Source organism: Eriocheir sinensis, unplaced genomic scaffold (assembly GCF_024679095.1).
Source record: "Eriocheir sinensis breed Jianghai 21 unplaced genomic scaffold, ASM2467909v1 Scaffold41, whole genome shotgun sequence".
Classification (NCBI taxonomy): Eukaryota; Metazoa; Arthropoda; class Malacostraca; order Decapoda; family Varunidae; genus Eriocheir; species Eriocheir sinensis.
The window spans coordinates 680,038-699,200 of NW_026111732.1; the positions used below are offsets into that span (position 1 = coordinate 680,038).

At 43.6% G+C, this 19,163-nt stretch overlaps 2 protein-coding genes across 3 annotated transcripts; one reads left to right on the top strand and one right to left on the bottom strand.

Annotated features, from left to right (window-relative positions):
- The first annotated feature begins 282 nt into the window (after positions 1–282).
- Positions 283–14,371, top strand: LOC126992168 (protocadherin Fat 1-like). The gene is made up of 4 exons (XM_050850827.1): positions 283–316; positions 706–812; positions 6,205–6,409; positions 13,152–14,371. Exons 1-4 carry the CDS (start codon positions 283–285, stop codon positions 13,427–13,429), a joined length of 624 nt encoding a protein of 207 aa, XP_050706784.1. The 3' UTR covers positions 13,430–14,371.
- Positions 14,372–15,598: 1,227 nt separating this feature from the next.
- Positions 15,599–18,595, bottom strand: LOC126992167 (piggyBac transposable element-derived protein 3-like). Of its 2 annotated transcripts, XM_050850826.1 has the most exons (3): positions 18,350–18,595; positions 17,822–17,983; positions 15,599–17,433 (listed from the first exon to the last, which is right to left on the bottom strand). In XM_050850826.1, the coding sequence occupies exons 1-3, from the start codon at positions 18,363–18,365 to the stop codon at positions 16,568–16,570; spliced, it is 1,044 nt and encodes a 347-aa protein (XP_050706783.1). In that variant the 5' UTR covers positions 18,366–18,595; the 3' UTR covers positions 15,599–16,567. The 2 variants fall into 2 exon arrangements, with proteins under 2 accessions (XP_050706783.1, XP_050706782.1); XM_050850825.1 differs by having other exon boundaries at positions 17,822–18,595.
- Between the last annotated feature and the right edge of the window lie 568 nt (positions 18,596–19,163).

Genomic DNA, 19,163 nt, shown 5'->3' on the forward strand with positions numbered 1-19,163 from the left:
TGTGGCCTTGGGAATTAGTCGTAGTTGTTGATTTTCATGCCTGTTTTGTGATGCTTGGAATAGTTTTACACGTCCTCTGCACCTCGAACGGGAAAGCCACTCATGAAAACCCGGTTAACCTTCTCTGTGGCCTTAGGGATTAGTCGTAGTTGTTGATTTTCATGAGCTGTGATGCTAGGAATAGTTTTACATGTCCTCTGCACCTCGAACGGGAAAGTCACCCATGGAAACCCGGTTAACCTTCTCTGTGTCTTTGGAAAATAGTCGTAATGGGAGCCCGACATGTTTAAGAATATAGACTTTAATGTTTGGAGTGGTGGGGAGGGGAGGAGCGAGAGGAAGACAGAGGATCAAGTGGAGATATAGAATTGAGTGTACATCTATGACAGGTCTCGCTCTGGTTCTTTCTTCTTCTCTGACGAATAATTGTTGTCATAAAATGTGTGGTAGCTGGGTTTCACAAGCAAAAGAGTAGGTGGCACAGACGTTGTGACGCACACATTGAAAGAGTTAATCCCTGCTGGGGTCGGCCACTCTTGTATGTTGTCGCCAGTATCTTGTCCTCTGCATCTACCTCCTCCAGATCCAGCTGCCTCATATCTCGCTGAATCCCGTCTCTCCATCTAAATCTCTGACCTCCTCTCGATCTTCTCCCTTCCACCTGTTCTGGTCTGTTCTGGTCCCTAACATACAGTCTTGTTCCAGGCGCGGTGCGGACGGTGGTGGCGCTGGACAGGGAGGCGGCGCGCGGCTACTGGCTGTCCATCATGGTGTCCGACGGGGGAGCGGCGCCCCTCACCGACACCTGCCACGTGAGTGACGCCCCCCGCTCTGTGTGTGTGTGGGGGGGGGGGGGGGGGGTGTGAGAGAGAGAGAGAGAGAGAGAGAGAGAGAGAGAGAGAGAGAGAGAGAGAGAGAGAGAGAGAGAGAGTGTATGTGACAGTGTGTGTGTATGTCTTTGCGTGATAATCCTTCATATTCTTGGTGTTCCTCATCATGAAAATTATTATACTAATTACATTAAATATTTACATTTTTTTAGCATCTCATTACGCTAAGATTGCCTACTATAATGTGCATGTCAATATTAACTGTGACATTCAGCTGTCTGTTCATAATCAGTCAACCGAACCCTTGTCTGGTTAATAGAGTTGGAAATCCTGTAAACCACAACCAGTACGAAAAAAATATCTAGCGGCTCTGACTGAAAAGAGAGACTCGGGACGGAAATACCTGTGTGTGTGTGTGTGTGTGTGTGTGTGTGTGTGTGTGTGTGTGTGTGTGTGTGTGTGTGTGTGTTATTAGAGCCGCGGGGCACTCTTCTCAAATGCTCTGAAACCCAGTTCCAGGTTGACCCTGGGCTCATAGAGTCTATACCGTTCTGTACTGTGTCTCACTGACGTGGCGGTGTCCAAATGAAAATCCTGTAGAATATTTCTCAAATATCCAGGTTTACCAAGTCGCGTTCCTTGATAAGTCAAGACACATATTTTGTAGACTATCGTGCCTTAATGGGTAGCCAGTGCAAGTCTATAAGTGCAGGTGTTATTCTCTCACGGGAGGGCAGACCCTTTATTAGCCTTGCAGCTCTGTTCATAACCAGTTGTAGTTTCTTCAGCAGATATTTAGGAAGGCCATAATAAAGTGAGTTACAATAATCCAGCTTATTAGTTACATGGTTATATATAAGCATCTTCATAGTCTTATCATCCAGGTATTTCTTGACAAATGCAATATTTCTCAGATGGTAGCCTGCCGTTCTCACCACCTGATTGATCTGTTCTTTGAATGATAGAGTGCAGTCAGGTATCACACCTAAATCTTTGACTGACTTTTTTACAGTCATAGTGTCATCTTTTATCCGAAGAGTGGAAATATTTAGCCTCCTGAGATCCTTGTTCTTCCCCACAATCAAGCATTCAGTTTTATCCTCATTCAGCATCAGTTGCTTAGAATTCATCCATTTCCCAACATCATCCATAATTCTGCTCAGCCTATCTTCAATGTTTTCCACATCACTCAGCGACAAATAGAACTGTGTATCATCGGCATACAGTTTAAAGTCAACTTCATGCCTTCTTAGTAAATGTGAAAGACCGATAGTATAAACACAATAAAATTGGACCCAGTACACTTCCCTGGGGGACTCCTCTTTGCAAAAGTTTATGATTAGAGAACGATTTACCTATTTGCACACAGTAAGTTCTGTTCTCAAGGTAACTCCTCAGATAATCCAGCGCCCCATCCTCAATTCCAATATTCTTAAAATCCTGAAGCTCCACCGTGTCAGACGCAGCACTCGAGTCTAACAAAATCAGAACACCACACTTCCCTTCATCCATAAGCACAAGCAAATTGTTTACCACCGAACAGAGAGTAGTTTCATTTGAGTAAAGCCTCTTGTAGTCAGATTGATTATCCGGTAAAGCCTGCACCACTAGCAAATGCTCCATTAGCTGATTTAAGATCACATTTTCAAGTATCTTAGATAGAAACGTCAAGTTGGATACTGGTCTAAAGGAACTTAAACACTGTGGGTCTAGTTTACCTTTAACGATAGGTTTCACGATCGCCGCTTTCTCACTCTCAGGGAAAGTCTTGTTTTCGATACTAGTGTTAACCATCACAGTCATAATATTTAAGAAATCACTAAAGTTTTCACTCTTAATGATGTCACTTATCGGCAAGGGATCGTTATCACAGTACGTCAGTTTCACCTTGTGTATGATAGTTTTCACTACAGCCACATACACTTGTTGAAAGCTTGTTAACTTTATTTCAGGGATTGGAGTTTCCCCAGCGGATCCATGGTAACCGCGGTCGCCTCTAAAGTTCATGATAACTCTCAATTTTCTTGTCAAAAAACTCTAAAAACTTAATTGCCAGCACTTCATCCGATAAACCATCCGGAAGCTTGTTAACCTTCCTGTTTCCAGTCAAACTGTCAAGCACCTTATATAATTTATTGATGTCAGGCCCGGCCTCCACAACCTTATTCCAATAGTATTCTCTTTCCCGTTTTATCACAAGCCGATTATCTTTGTTTCTTGCCTCCTGGTATGCTCTTCTTGCCTCGTCTGTTTTTTGCCTACGCCAGTCTTTCTTTTTTCTTCTTCTCCCTTTTTGCCCACAGTATTTCCGCATTAAACCAAGGTGCATGATCTCTCAACACCATCTCCTTTTCAATCAGAGGACAGAGGCTGTTATACTCATCTTTAGCTAAACCATTATATAGCTTAACCAGGCAGGTAGCACAATTTCCACGTAACACCGAGCCATGTTCACAGATTTCACGACATTTAATAGTAATTTCCTGTATTACAGAGTTAATCAGTATTTCTGGTTGAAAATTCTTTCGCAATCTGAACGTAATATTTTTTCTCTGCACTGCTTCCCTCACGTATGAAATATCAAAGGTTACCAATTTATGCACCGGGGATATACAACATATTTCATCAACACACACCCCTTGCACTAGATCACCGTCTATATCGCTGAAAACCAAGTCTATCACATGACCCCCTAAAGAATTCATCTCGTTCACTTTATTAATCAGGTTGAAACTGTCCATCATCTCAATGAAGGCCATGGCAGAAGAATTTTCAGGATCATCAATCTATAGATTAAAGTCACCACAGATGAACACATTTGCACTCACCATATCCACAGACTCCAAAAATGTGCGAAATTTATCAAAAAAGACCTCTGCTCTTGTATCCGGAGGTCGATACACCACAATAAAGGTGCATTTCCTTCTATCAATTTCACAGATGACTTGCACTAATTCAAAGGTATCCCACCTTTCTAATGCTTTTCTCCGAATCTTCTTAAAGGAATTCGAAAGAAAGATCCCAACACCGCCACCCCTTCTTTTCTCCCTCGGAACATGTAGAAAGGTACGAGTTACTGGCGTCATCTCACGAATCTTGGCGACGTCGTAGTCATTTAGCCATGTTTCAGTTACCGCTAAAATGTCAAGATCCTTTTCTTTGATGAGATCACGGATATCTAGAGTTTTATTTCCCACAGACTGAACATTTAGCAGACCACATTTTATCTTTGTATCTGAGGAATTAGTAGCCATGATCCGTTCTGTTACGAATTCTCTCAATTTCAGTCTGAAAAACTACACAACACTGGTTATTCGCCGAGTGATTAACTTCAGACTTCTTGTACCTCACACAATTTATACATTTGCTCTCAGTCCCGGGGCAGTCTTTCGCTTTATGGTCTCCTGCACATTTATAACATACTGGGTTCTCACCATTGGCCTTGGCAGTGCATTTGGCCTCAATATGACCATATCTCTGACAATGATAACATATTATTGCATGGTATCTGTCTCTCACAGTATACACCCCCATTCAAGTTTTATTCCATCATGGTGCTTGTAGATTAGCTCTCTAACCATTGGATCACATTTCAGGATATAATGCGCTGTGCCACCGGCAGCAGACTTACTAAAAAATTTCTCAGTTTTCTCCTCAACTTGTGGAATCGAGTGTAGGAACTCATTTCTTTAAGCAGTGTCTCAATTATCTTATCCCCAGTCTCCTCCTTGTGCACATTACAAATCATGATCTTTGGCCTCAGTTTTCCCACACTTTTAGTACTGACTTTCTCCACAGATTGCAATTTTTGGGCTGCCTCATTCCTCATATCCCCATCATCAAAGTTCATTATAATATTACCTCCAATAGTGAATCTTGAATCAGTAATCTGAATGCCATGTAATGCTTCAGAAACTTCACTTTTCAACTCTGTAGCCTTTTTATCTTGTTCCGAGGCCTTGACAACAAGTAAATTCTTCTTAACTTTCCTCTTACGTTTGGTGACCTCAGCCCAAGTTGCATCTGCTGACTCCACATGTTCAGCCCGCTGCAATACGTCCGCCACATCCTGCGCCACCTCCCCCAGCTCTTCCTTCACGCTGACCGCTCGTGACTCAACTCCTTGTTTCACTTCTGATATTTCCTTAGATAATTCCAGCTTGAATTTTTCCATTTTTTCCACAATTTTGGTAGCCAGAGATGTTTTATGAAGACATGGGTTGCAAATCCAATTTACTTTAGATATATTTTCCGACTTAATTCCAGACAGATGAGCACACTTCACATGACACCACTTAGGGCACAGACAGCACCCTATCCACTTATCGCCTGTGGGATCCGCACAAACGTAACATAACTCCACCGAGTTCTTGGCTCGGCCAGCCATGTCGATTCAGCGTTTTCGCGAACAAGGCGCCGCACCTCCGACCCGCGCGGCGACTCACTACTCACACCTAACCTATGTGTAACCTGATGTGTAGGAAAAAATATATGCCCACTGTGCTTACGTGAAAATATAACCCGACCCTGCCTTGTGGAGAGCGGCGGGTCAGTCTGGGCGTTGTGTGATGCACCGCGGCAGAATGGTGGAAATGATAGGCGCGCCCCTGAACCCTTTTGATCCTGGACCTGATAAAAGCGACCCATTCAATCGGCTCCCAGAGTTGAATCGAAAGGAGGGCGGAGGAGTGGAGTCAGCTGGATTTGTGGCTTTCTTCGCCCCTCTGCCCACAACATTCTCAGCCTCTAGGGGACATGGAGCTTTAAGTAGACTGGCCTGGGGTTATCCTGTGTAGCATAAGTCAGGCTCCATCTTGATTCTCAGCCTCTAAGGGACAGGAAACTTTAAAAAGACTCCCCTTGGGTTATCCTGTGTAGAATTAGTCATGCCCCATCTTGATTCTCAGCCCTAGGAGACGGGAGGCTTTAAGAAGACTGCCCTGGGGTTATCCTTTATAGAATTAGTCAGGCGCTATCTTGAATGTGCCGTGCAGTTTATATTTTCACGTAAGCACAGTGGGCATATATTTTTTTTCAGCTCCGATTAGAATGGCAAAGATATGAACTGAGAAATTGGGTCTCTCATTAGAAGTTCAGTCCACGAAATGTTAAAAATGAGAGAGATGTTTGACCTGCAGGAGAAGGTGACATGAGTGAAGGTTGGAACACACACACACACACACACACACACACACACACACACACACACACACACACACAGTAGACTTTATTTTTTTGTTGTTGTTTTTGTTTTGCTTTGTTTTTTACTCTTGAACTGCCTCTTTTGCTGTAAGCGCACACACACACACACACACACACACACACACACACAGTACCCTCCCACCATCCTATCTTTTAACCAATCCTCCTTCAGGTCTTCGTGGAGGTCGAGGACGTGAACGACCACATGCCCCAGACGGAGGAGCCCGCCTACCACACCTACGTGGCCGAGAACCTGCCGCCAGACACCTCCGTCATAGCGCTGCGGGCCTCGGACGGCGACCTGGCGCCCTCCAACATCTCCTTCGCCATCACCAAAGGGAACCAACTGGCGCGCTTCAAGATACACCCGCAGACAGGTAAGGAAGGGGGAACTTGTTTATCTTTGTTTACATCCGTGGACGCAAAAGTCAAGTGCAAAGAAAAACAAAAACAGGGTGAAAAATAGCCCCCCAGACATCACCAAAGGGAACCAACCAGCACGCTTCAAGATACGCCAGCGGACAGGTAAGGAAGGGAGCAGCCTGTTTTAATTTTATTAATATCCGAGAGAAACAAAGCGTTTTCAACTATTACAAATGCATTTTCACGTCGAATGAAGTAAGGAAATATAGGTGTAAAGAAATGATTGAAGTAAGAACATTGCACTTCCAACGAATAGCTTATCAGTGTCAGTTCGGTGCGGAAGAAAAAAAAACTTTTGCAGTGGAAACAGAAACAGGGGAAAGAAAAGACCGCAAAACCTCACCAAAGGGAACCAATTACTCCGCTTCAAGATACCCCCGCAAACAGGTTAGTAAGGGCCAGCCTGTTTATTCTTGTTTACATCCGAGGAAGCAATTTAAGGGCAAACAAAATATAAACAGGGGAAGAAAAGTGTGCAAAACATTACCAAAGTGAACCCATTAGCGCGCTTCAAGATACACCCGCAGACAGGCAAGGAAAGAGTAACCTGTCTATTTCTGTGTACACTCTTAACAAAAAGTCATCGAACACCTTGGCACGATGGATGTGAAAATGAATCGATTGCAACTAGTCGCCTCGGAATGGTTGGCACCCCTGATTGTGATGACGCATCTGAATCCATTATTGTATATGATACGCTTCGATCCTGTGTTGATGGCCGCAGTAAGTCATGCGCTAGTTAGTTTCAGTGGAGACCCCACAAGACCGGCGCAATCATTATTATTCTTCACACTGAAGGCCTGAAAAGCTTATGCTTATATAAAGGCTGGCCTCTAACAATACATACAAGAACATATGTAACTGTACCTAATAGGCTATTAATAAATGTTTCAAATGTTTCAAATGTTTCAGTTATTTCCAAACAGCACGGCGGATTGGTGTGTCCATCTCTACCGTATCACTATGGGCCAACAGGTATTTGGAAACAGGCTCCACTAGTGACACGCCTCGAAGCTTCGAAGCAGACTTAACAGATAATCGGCGCAGGCGGTGCATACACTCATTATTATATCAGTGCCTCTCATCCTTATATATTTTACACTTAACCAAGGTGTCGCAGTATGTGGTTTAAGTATTGATTTTGGCAAATGTTTTAATTTTACATACTTTTACTGGCAGTTATACTCAAACTACCACCTGGAATTATCATTCCCTCATTTGAATAGGAATGACGTCAGTCACAGCATTTAAACTGACTGATAACGTCCTGAAGCGGAATGGGTTACAATTGTTTTTTTTTTTTTATCCTTACGACAGCCTCAAAAAAATTGTCTATAATTTTTGTAACGCAATGACGACCTAATGTCAGTGACCCGGTGCTAAATTAGTTAATACCAGAATGCCGTCATCCTACAGACGATAAAACGCACTGGTGGCGAGGAATTATCACCGCAACATATAACCAATTATAAAAATACGGTTAAGCTATAGTCACACTGACCCTACGACCTGATAACGACCACCAGCGACCACAAAATGCTGCGATTGACACCCACCGCTTCCCGACCACGCTGGTGGCCGAGCAGTCGTGCTACCGAACGGCTATCGGCGGGCGTCTAGTGTGAGTTCAGTGGGAGGCCGGACGGCGACCATGGTAAAATTTGCACCTTGACCTGACACTTGGAGCCACGTCAAGACGCCCACCATGCACCGACCGGTTGCCGACAGGCCGCGTACCGGTCGCCGATGATCGGCGACCGCTAGGCGGTCTGTCGCAATGAAGACGGCGATCTCCCGTAACGACCGGTCGTATGTCGGTTGCCGTCCAGTAGACCACCGGTCACACGATCGACGCCGTCCGGTCTGTAGGGATCGGCAACGACAACACGGCGATGGCCTGCCACAAGACGCCACCCGGACGCCGACAGATACCACAGTGGTTGGCGTCCTGTATGTGTCGTATAAAAACCTGCACAGTCTGGGGCAGCGATCACACTTTTACCTTTACGTTCAGTGAACACACCGACGATGACAGCCCCCCTTGCACCTCACTTGGCCCTGCCCGTGCTGCGCCTGATGCAACAAGTTCGTGATGACTTTACGACCTGCTAAAGCTACAGTCACACTGACTTTACGACCTGCTAACGACCACCTGCGACCTCAAAAGGCTGCGAATCACACCCACCGCTCCTCGACCACATAGGTGGCAAAGTAGTCGTGCGACCGAACGGCTACCGGCGGTCGTTTAGTGTCCGTCTAGTGGCCGTCCAGTGGGTGGCCGGACGGCGACCATGGTAAGATTCACACCTTGACCTCGCACCCTTAGTCAGGCCAAGACGCCCCCCATACGCCGACCGGTGACCGACAGGCAAGGACCAGTACGCGTCCTGTCGCAATGAGGACGGCGACCTCCCTTAACGACCTGCTGCTGACGTGTTACAGTATATTATATTATCACACAGTTATATTACACATTTCTCATTCTTATTTCTAATGAAAGAAATTAAAGTATTCTGTGCTTCACTGCAGCAAAGGACGGATATTTGTGAGGCGCCCCCCCCCAATTACGTACCTTACAATATGTCCGAGTAATTGTAACAATAACCACGTTCAGTGGAAATAAATTATTGTTATTATTATTATTAGTAGTAGCAGTAGTAGTAATAATAATAATATTATTATTCTCTCCCCATAATGATAATATGGGGCATATGAATACCTCACCTGTAAACAGGTCTCAGGAACAGCTTGTCTGCTATAATAATTTCATACTGCAGAAACCCAGATGGATTGTGATCTGACGTGACAAACACCTGGCACATGACAGGTCAGGTTCGAGTGAGACAAGCAGGGAGTGGAGGGAGGCAGGGAATGGAGGGAGGCAGGGGGTGAAGAAAGAAAGGGAATGGAGGAAGTAGACCTCTCCATTCCCTACCTCCCTCCATCTCTCTCTCTCTCTCTCTCTCTCTCTCTCTCTCTCTCTCTCTCTCTCTCTCTCTCTCTCTCTCTCTCTCTCTCTCTCTCTCTCTCTCTCGTTAATGACATTGAGGCAAAAACAAACTAAATAAATCACCGAGTTCGTATGCTACAACAATGAAGGCAAGCAAGGTCTGTGTGTGTGTGTGTGTGTGTGTGTGTGTGTGTGTGTGTGTGTGTGTGTGTGTGTGTGTGTGTGTGTGTGTGTGTTGCATTTACCTTCAAACCAACTTGGACAGAGTATAATTGTACAGTTTTATGAGGTAAGCGAGGATAAAGGCTATTGAAGCAATGTAGATATTTAAAGGTTTAATACAATGAAAAAGAACATGTATACAAAACAATAAATGCAACATGACACATTTACATAGAACGACGGCTTGGGTGTTCGGGTGTGTTGAGCTCGCTGCTGTTCCTGTATTGGTTCCTGTGGTCGGGCTGCCGTAGCGATTGATGATCCATGATTTCTGTCAAACCAGACATACTCAACCCCCCATAAGGGGTCGATGTAACTCCCTGCCAGGAAGTTGCAGGCTACCGTGGTTGTGGTGTTCCTGGGTAATACGTCGTCATAGGGGGGTGTTGTGGTCGTACTGGCGGATGTGGCTGCTACTGCTGCTGTGGTTAAGGCTGGACAGGTTGCTGTAGGGCGTTCCTTTCGAAGCATTGCAGGAAAAGCGTCATGGCCTCCTTCATGGAAAGCCTCCTCGATGTTTCACTCAGCCCTTTAGCCTCGATGCCCAACCAATGGTAAATGGCTGCCTTGTAGTTGGCACTCAAGTTCAGGGCCGAGTCCAACGTTTGTGCCATGTCCGGGCTGGCGGACATTCTGGTTGCCACCTTGAGAAGGACTTCGTCCAGACGCCTTGCAATACTCAATGACTGGAGCTGACGCATTCAGGAGCTGGTGGAAGCCGGGCTGGGGGTGCGTTCAACACTAGCACTGCAGTCACTGTCGCTGTCCTCCTCAGGTGGTTCCACCGTCGATATAATCCTTCCAAGTTGGCGACTTTCCCCTCTCACGCCGACGTGAGACTCGTCGTCGTCAGGGTTGATTTCTTCGTGTTGGGAGACAATATGAACTTCTAAGTCCTCTTCCTCGTCCGCATCCATCTCCTGGGCACCATCTAGGAGTGAACAATCTTCCACTTCCTTCTGAGGCTGCAGTTGATGTACCCTTTTCATTGTTGACAGTAGGTATACGAGTGGCAGAAGCCGTTGCGGTGGGCAGATGGAGGCAGGTGTTGAGAGAAGCTGGTCACTGGTAGTCGGATGCTGGGGCGAATGCTGAACTTCGAATGGAGCGCCGTCCTTTTATTACGGTCGCTCCGCCCACAATGACCTGACTTCGTTTAGTCTCCTCCAGTCGTTGAGAGCGGTGGCGGTCCGCCCTCAGCTCAGACGCAGGCAGCAGCCAATAGGTCGGGGAGGAGGCGCCACCCATGCGCCTTTGAGACCGCCACTTACAGATGGCCACCGTGCGGCGATTGGACGGCGTCCATTTGCCGTCCAGCCTACCACCGGTCGCCGCACAACTCGCTGTCTTGTGGGAGACCGGACGCCGACCACGGCCAATGACAGATACAAAGTGGACGGCGAACATCGGCGACCACCTACTAACTGAAGGCAACCAGACGGCGTCCTCTCGCCATCCGGTCGCCATTCACCAGTTAACCGCCATCTGTTGGCCACTGGTGGCAGTCCGCTTGCCGTCTAGACGCAGTCCATTCGGCCACCGGACGGCAACCTTTTTTTCACCTTACACCACAGCATATTAACAGTACATTATCGAGATCAAGCGACAAGATTTATCAGTGCGCATGTAATACTGAGCCATTGGCATCTCCCTCCTTCCCACAGAGCATGTGTACACAGGGCCACCACTCGTTAACACAGGGAGAGGTGTTTCTAAATTCTTCGTCCGTGTATCTCAGAATGCATGGTGCTTAAAGCGTTCGAGAACTTTTTGTGGAGAGTGTTCATCTCAGGAAGGAAAATTTAAGGGCAAACAAATATAAAACAAGGAAATAAAAAGCCCGCAAAACATCACCGAAGGGAACCAATTACCTCGCTCCAAGATACACGCGCAGACAGGCATGGAAGGAGCAACCTCTTTATTTCTATGTACCACAACTCAGGAAGGAAAAGTTAAGGGCAAACAAATATAAAACAAGGGAAGATGAAGACCGTAAAACCTCACCGAAGGAAACCAACCACCTCGCGTCAAAGATACACCCACAGACAGGCAAAGAAGTAGCAGAATGTTTATTTCTGTGTACATCTGAGGAAGAAAAAGTTAAGGGAAAATAAATATAAAACAAGGAAAAAAAAGCCCGCAAACCTACTGCTCCCAAGAATGTGATTGAGAGTTCCAAAAAGCTTCTCAGAAGGGGTTGAAGAGGTGTCTTGATACTCTCCTGTCAAAGAGTTAAGTCATTCTAGACACTCGTTTATTGCTGCTGAGTCTGTGTGTGTGTGTGTGTGTGTGTGTGTGTGTGTGTGTCATCTATAGGTGTTGACCGCTGCATTTTCTCTCATTATTAGTTCTTATGAGTGAAGTAATGAATAATGACTCGAATTGTGTTATAACCGTTAATTAATTATCTCTCAGAGAGTAAAGCCATCACAGTAAGTACCTTTCATGTAGTAATAATAATGTAATTTCTTGTGTAGTAGAGCGTGGACTCTCACAAACCTGCCGTGATAATGTCAGTAAGTGAGTAGTTTTTACCTCACTCGTACTAACATTCACAGCGAGGAAAAAAAGCTTCAAAGGGATTCATAATTACCGCGGCATTCTCTTTGTAAACAAGGCTAATGTGTGCTGCTCGGCGGGGGTGGGACACAAAAACGTACAAGCGTATTAAAACAAAGAGCCACGAATTATATTATTGCATCACGCGCCGCTCTGAATAGTGACAAAAAACTCTAAATACATATACGGTAAGTCTATCTTGTTGGCGGGAAAGATAAACCTACTTCACAAAAACCTACACGCATATTATAGGAGCCAAGTATTTAGTATTGCATCACGCGTCGCTCTGAATAGTGACAAAAAGATCTAAATACATATACGGTAAGTCTATCTTGTTGGCACCAGGCATGAAACAAAAGCCTACACGCGTATTATGAAAAGAGCGACGAATTATAGTATTGCATCACGCGCCGCTCTGAATAACGACAAAAAGATCTAAATATTACCGCGGCATCTCTTTATGAACAAGGCTAATATGTGCTACGTGGTGTGTGCTGGGAAACCAAACCCTTCAACCCTATTTAAAAAGAGACAGGAATTGTAGTATTGCATCACGCGACGCTCTGAATAACGACATTATTATTATTATTATTATTATTATTATTATTATTATTATTATTATTATTATTATTATCCCACACACCATTTATTCTTATTATTGCCATTTGTAGTGGTAGTAGTGGTAGTAGTAGTAGTAGTAGTAGTAGTAGTAGTAGTAGTAGTAGTAGTAGTAGTAGTAGTAGTAGTAGCAGTAGTAGTAGTAGTAGTAATAACAGTAATAGTAGTAATAGTTGTAGTAGTAGTAGTAGTAGTAGTAGTAATAACAGTAATAGTAGTAATAGTAGTAGTAGTAGTAGTAGTAGTAGTAGTATCATTACACACACACACACACACACACACACACACACACGAGAACTTGGCCCCCTTGCCTTCCCGGCCACTGACACTCACACCCTCTCCCCCAGGCGCCCTCACAACCCTGGTGCCCCTGGACAGGGAGGAACAGGCAGAGTACGAGCTGTGGGTGCGGGTGAGCGACGGCCAGCTGTCCTCCGTCACCCCGGTCTTCATCACCGTGAGCGACGGCAACGACAATCCGCCCGAGTTCCTGGAGCCGCTCTACCGCGTCACCGTCCCCGCCCGCAGCAAGACCAAGAAATGGGAGGCGCTCTTCAGGGTAAGTGGCCCCCTGCCTGAAGGCTTACACGCTCTTTATCTCTCATCACAAACAGTATCAAAGTGAATGTGGGGAAGTATTTAGAGCCCGCATTCTTATACTCTCTCTTCTCTCATCTCAAACAGTCTCTCACGCCATTGTGGGAGTTTGAAAGTAAACGTAGGGAAGTATTTAGGTAAGTGGCCCCCTGCTTAAAGGCTTACACGCTCTTCTCTTATCATAATAGAGTCTCATCTCCGACTTCAGGAGTTTGAAAGTGAATGTGGGGGCACCGTTGCCAGATTATCGTACTCAGAGCCTCGTGTTTACCGGTTTCTGAGCCATAGCTATTGACAAAAAAAAACAATATAATGAACCATTTTAACGATGACTATGTATGAGGGCAGTTGTTGGGGTAGAGGAGGCAGTTTTGGGGTCGAAAATCGGCAAACATAGCAGGCTGAGTACGACAATCTGGCAACGTTGTACAGTGGGGGAAGTATTTAGGGCCCGGAAGGCTTTCACTCTCCCCTTTCTCGTTATAAACAGTCTCAAAAGTGAATGTGGGGAAGTATTTAGGGCCCGGAAGGCTTTCACTCTCCCCTTTCTCGTCATAAACAGTCTCAAAAGTGAATGTGGGGAAGTATTTAGGGCCCGGAAGGCTTTCACTCTCTCTTTTCTCGTCATAAACAGTCTCAAAGTGAATGTGGGGAAGTATTTAGGGCCCGGAAGGCTTTCACTCTCTCTTTTCTCGTCATAAACAGTCTCAAAAGTGAATGTGGGGAAGTATTTAGGGCCCGGAAGGCTTTCACTCTCTTTTCTCGTCATAAACAGTCTCAAAGTGAATGTGGGGAAGTATTTAGGGCCCGGAAGGCTTTCACTCTCTTTTCTCGTCATAAACAGTCTCAAAGTTAATGTGGGGAAGTATTTAGGGCCCGGAAGGCTTTCACTCTCCCTTTTCTCGTCATAAACAGTCTCAAAGTTAATGTGGGGAAGTATTTAGGGCCCGGATTCTCACACGACCTCTTATCTCATCTCAAACTGTCTCACCGCCATCTTTGGGAATTTGAAATTGAATGATAAGTATGTAAGGAAGGAGCCCCCTGGTTGAATACACGCTCTTTCTCTCTCACCATAAACAGTCTCAAAAGTGAATGTGGGGAAGTATTTTGGGTCCAGATTCTCACATGTTCTCTTTCTCTCGTTACAAACAGTCTCTTACGCCATCTTTGGGAGCCTGAAATTGAATGTGATGTAAGGAAGTAGCCCCCTGGTTGAAGGCTTACACGCTCTTTCCCTCTCACCATAAACAGTCTCAAAAGTGAATATGGGGAAGTATTAGGGCCCAGATTATCACATGCTCTCTTTCTCTCGTTACAAACAGTCTCTTACGCTTCTTTGGGAGCCTGAAAGTGAAAGTGGAGAAATATTTAAGGACGCAGCCCCCTGGTTGAAGGTTTGCACTCTCTCTTCTCCCATCATAAACAGTCTCTGTCATCTTCGCGAGTTTGAAAGTGAATGTGGAGTCGTATTTGTGGCCCAGAAAATAGGTTTGATAGATTTTTAAAGGCACTGAATGGAAAAGGTTGGGGTGTTTTTTTTATAAGTGGTGCGAACGTAGCAGTTAATATAAATAAGAACAGAAACACAGAAACATTAAATACTTAGATACGTAAGAATAGAAACATACTTAGATAGATAGATAGATACGTAGAGAGAAAGATACAGAGACAGTTAGTTCTGAGTCTATATATCAGCCACATAACAAAACAATCAGATCGCAAGCTCCCAATCAACGTATGCTTAACAAAACCTGAGATTCACAAAGCCACGAAGAACCTCTAGAAAAGACCACAGGCACAACACTACAGTCTGTTCACTTAAGTCCGACCCAAGCTGACAACATAAACCTAAGCATGTTTGCAAGCTGAGTGCTGATTGGCTACTGCTATGGCTTCTAAGTTTTCTTTAACCTCTGTTTGTGTTTATCTCACGCAGCACTTTATGATAATCTGCACTGTGCTTACAAACACGCTTAGGTTTATGTTGTCAGCTTGGGTCAGACTTAACCCTTTCTTGCCCGAATTATTATCAGCATTAAAGAAAAATGTTTTGTAGCGTAAATAAACGAAAAATGAGCCATTGAAACCATTTATTGCAAAAAAATGTTTTTTTTAAATCCCCTAGGGCATTTAAACCAAAAGGTGACCAATAGGACCTATTGGGCACTTGACCATTTTGAATGCAAAAAAAGAAATAAGTCAATTGATTGAATTATATTGAAATTTCACATGAACAAAGTAGATGAGTGACAACATAAAAATATAATATTAATGATGTAAAGTTTTCCTAATAGGTAAATACATTATTTTTCCTCACTGAAACTTGTAACTGATGCTTTTACTTCACTAATTTCCATTATTACTGGTGAAATTCTAGGAAGCAATTCTTCTTTTGGTCGCAGCACAAGTGCACACTGCATTTCAGACAGTGCATACGCACTTTGCTTTTGCACCCTGGGAGTTTGCATGTCTCTCGGTTTGCTGAGACAGCAGGAAAGTGACCTATGCCATCCTTGCGGACGTCATCTTCAGGGATGGGTTTTGTTGCTCTCCCACATTTCTTCTTTTTCTCAAAGTTCACCTTTACAACATCAGTTGATGGTCTTCCTCTTTTCTTTCTCAAATCCTTGCCACTATTTGTGAGTGAGTAAGCCAGTTTTAATTTGAAATCACAAAGAGCATGTTGTTTTTTATCAGGTATTCCAAGTGAGGTAGCGGAACGCCTGTAAACTAGCCAACTATTGACTACTGCCATGTCAAAGAGATGAAAAACAAGCCTCAGATAGTATTTCCTAGACCGAAAAGACATTCTATAGTATGCAAGGAGTTGGTCTTGGAGATCTACACCTCCCATATGCTCATTATACATTTTGACAATACTGGGTACAGGAACTTCAACTTGTTCTTTTCTTTTCCTATCATATCTAACACATGTCTGTAGTGGCTGAGAAGTAGCAAATGTTGAAGTTAGGCACACTCCTTTATTATCGTACCATTTGATTGCATTTGTAGTAACTCCCTCTTCATTTGTTGTCACCCATTCATCATAACTTCCTCTGCCTTTGGAGGCTAGCTGTTTATCAGACTGGAATGATAAACCTGGAAGTCTTCTACTTTGAACTGTACCACAGCACCAAATTCCTTTAGTTGCCAAGTATTCTACTTATGGGAGAGAATTGAACCAATCGTCAAAGTACAATTTATGGTTCTTGTGATAAGGTATCACTTCTGCTAAATGTAAAACTGCATTGGCACTTGGACCAAGGTCAGGCACATCATTCTTATCTACAGGATCAATTTTACCTGTGTATGGCCTGAAATCATACACATAACCCTTATCATCTGCTAGTACAAATATCTTATATCCCCATTTAGAGGGTTTCTTAGGGTTGTACTGCTTCATGCTTGAAGCCCCCTTGAATGGAACAATTTGTTCGTCTATACTCAGATGTTCTATCATGGGAACTTTCCTAAACTCTTGTCTCAAATGGTCAACCAACATTCTTACTTTGCATAATTTGTCAGTCTTGTCAATGGTATTATTATTCACTAGGTGCAAATGGGACTTGATCTCTTCCCACCTATTCCTACTCATAACTGATGATACAGCGTCACTCATTGTGTAAGAAGACCAATGAAGACGTGTATTGGGTATCTTACTAACTGACATGAAGAAGGAACATCCTAGCCATTGTTCAAATTCACTACATGTAAGACTTAGTGGCTTATTTGGATTTTGCTGCAGAGCATACAAATTGCATTGCTCAACAATGTCTTTGAGAAAATCATCAGACAAAAACTTCTTGAAATACTGCAAAGGTGTCAGCAAAACCTCATCTTCTGACTGCTCTTCACTATCAAAAACAGGAATGGAAGGTGGTCCTCTTGTTTGAGTAATTTGTTTCCAGATGATGCGTCTCTTTCTTTTACGTTTAGCTGGAGGATGAGGAGCTTCAATAATTTCTGCATCATCCAATACCAAAACAACTGTATCTTCATCCTCTTCTTCCTCACTACTGCTGCCAATATCTGTTGAAAATGTTATTTTACACATTAGTGAATCATGGATAATTGAAAACATTTCTCTCACTACCCTTGTTGCTGTTTGCTTCTCTTATAATGATTTAAATTATAACCTCATAAGAAAACTATATAAACAGTTCCTTCCCTATTATTTTTCTAGTTACTCGTTAGATTATATATTATTTGTAATTTTAGCCTAATATATATATATATATATATATATATATATATATATATATATATATATATATATATATATATATATATATATATATATATATATATATATATATATATATATATATATAATCAGCATCATCATCATGTATATATGATATCACACATGCACAAACAGAATAGACCGTCATCGCCAGGTAAAGTGTGCGTCCATTACCTGGTATTTCGGGATCGCCGATGTCATCAATTTCATTGTCATCATATTCACCCATATTTTCAGTGTCACTACAGGTGAGGCTCTCTGCTATTTCTTCACTGGTCAATGTTTTCTTCCTCTTCTTGTAAAACTGCTTCGGGGTCATTTTTACTCCAGAAGGTCCTGAAAGGGAGAAGTTTACCATTGCGTTATTTGTTATGTTGCTATTCAAGTATTGACCTTACAAAATAATTACAGTACACTTTTATCAATGAAACACCTCATATATATGCCATATGTTATGATACCGTTGACATGTAAGGTATATGCTTGTCATATTCATAGAAAAACGCAGAGGTAAATGCTTGCTATTGTTGAAAATATAACTGAGCAATAACCTACGAGCGTGCCCAATGGGACCATTCGGTCACTTTTACTGAAAGCCTAGTGACACCTCTACGTATACTTATAAGCTGACAGATACTACTATATTTTATTTGTCTATACATTGAGATATATACTGTATTTTATTTGTACAAATGAAATTACCTGCGACAGCATCCATTGTGGCTAAAGTGGCTGGAGTGGAGCTACGTCAGACACGCGTCCACCCCCCTCAGCTTCGAGCTTCATACTGGCGGGAAGTCTTCTGCTGCTGGAAACTAATGGTATCACGTGGCTCACAAAATAGGACCAAACGGTCCTGATGAGCGTACGGCGTTAAAAGACGTGCACACTTACCATAGAGTTAATGCAAATAAAAGAGGACCGAAAAGTCCTATTGGGCAGGATAGGGTTAAGTGAACAGACTATACCTGGCTGGCTACGAGGGCTCCGCTAGTTAAAGGTCCATATTCTTAAACGTATCGGGCTACCATTGTGACTATTTCCCAAGGCCACGGAGAAGATTAACCGGGTTTACATGAGTGTTTTTGGAGGTCTGGTAGTTGACGGTCCAAATTCCTAAACGTATCGGGCTCCCATTGCGACTATTTCCCAAGGCCACAGAGAAGATTAACCGGGTTTTCATGAGTGTTTTTGGAGGTCTGGTAGTTAAAGGTCCAAATTCCTAAACGCATCGGGCCACCATTACTACTATTTCCCAAGGCCACAGAAAAGTATAGCCGGGTTTTCATGAGTGTTTTTGAAGGTCTCCGGTAGTTAAAGGTCCAAATTCCTAAACGTATCGGGCTCCCATTGCCACTATTTCCCAAGGCTATAGAGAAGATTAACCGGATTTTCATTGGTGTTTCTGAAGGTCTTATAGTTAAAGGTCTATATTCTTAAACGTATCGGGCTACTATTGCCACTATATCCCAAGGCCACAGAGAAGATTAACCGGGTCTTCATGAGTGTTTTTGAA

Bases quoted from the DNA above. Each gene is read 5' to 3' on its own strand.
- LOC126992168 (XM_050850827.1), top strand. From the start codon at position 283: ATGTTTAAGAATATAGACTTTAATGTTTGGAGTG. The intron at 813-6,204 runs GTGAGTGACGCC...ATCCTCCTTCAG, and splicing joins CCCTCACCGACACCTGCCAC to GTCTTCGTGGAGGTCGAGGA. The intron at 6,410-13,151 runs GTAAGGAAGGGG...CCTCTCCCCCAG, and splicing joins CAAGATACACCCGCAGACAG to GCGCCCTCACAACCCTGGTG.
- LOC126992167 (XM_050850825.1), bottom strand. From the start codon at position 18,005: ATGGTAAACTTCTCCCTTTCAGGACCTTCTGGAGTAAAAATGACCCCG. The intron at 17,434-17,821 runs GTAATGGACGCA...CATTTTCAACAG, and splicing joins CGGCGATCCCGAAATACCAG to ATATTGGCAGCAGTAGTGAG.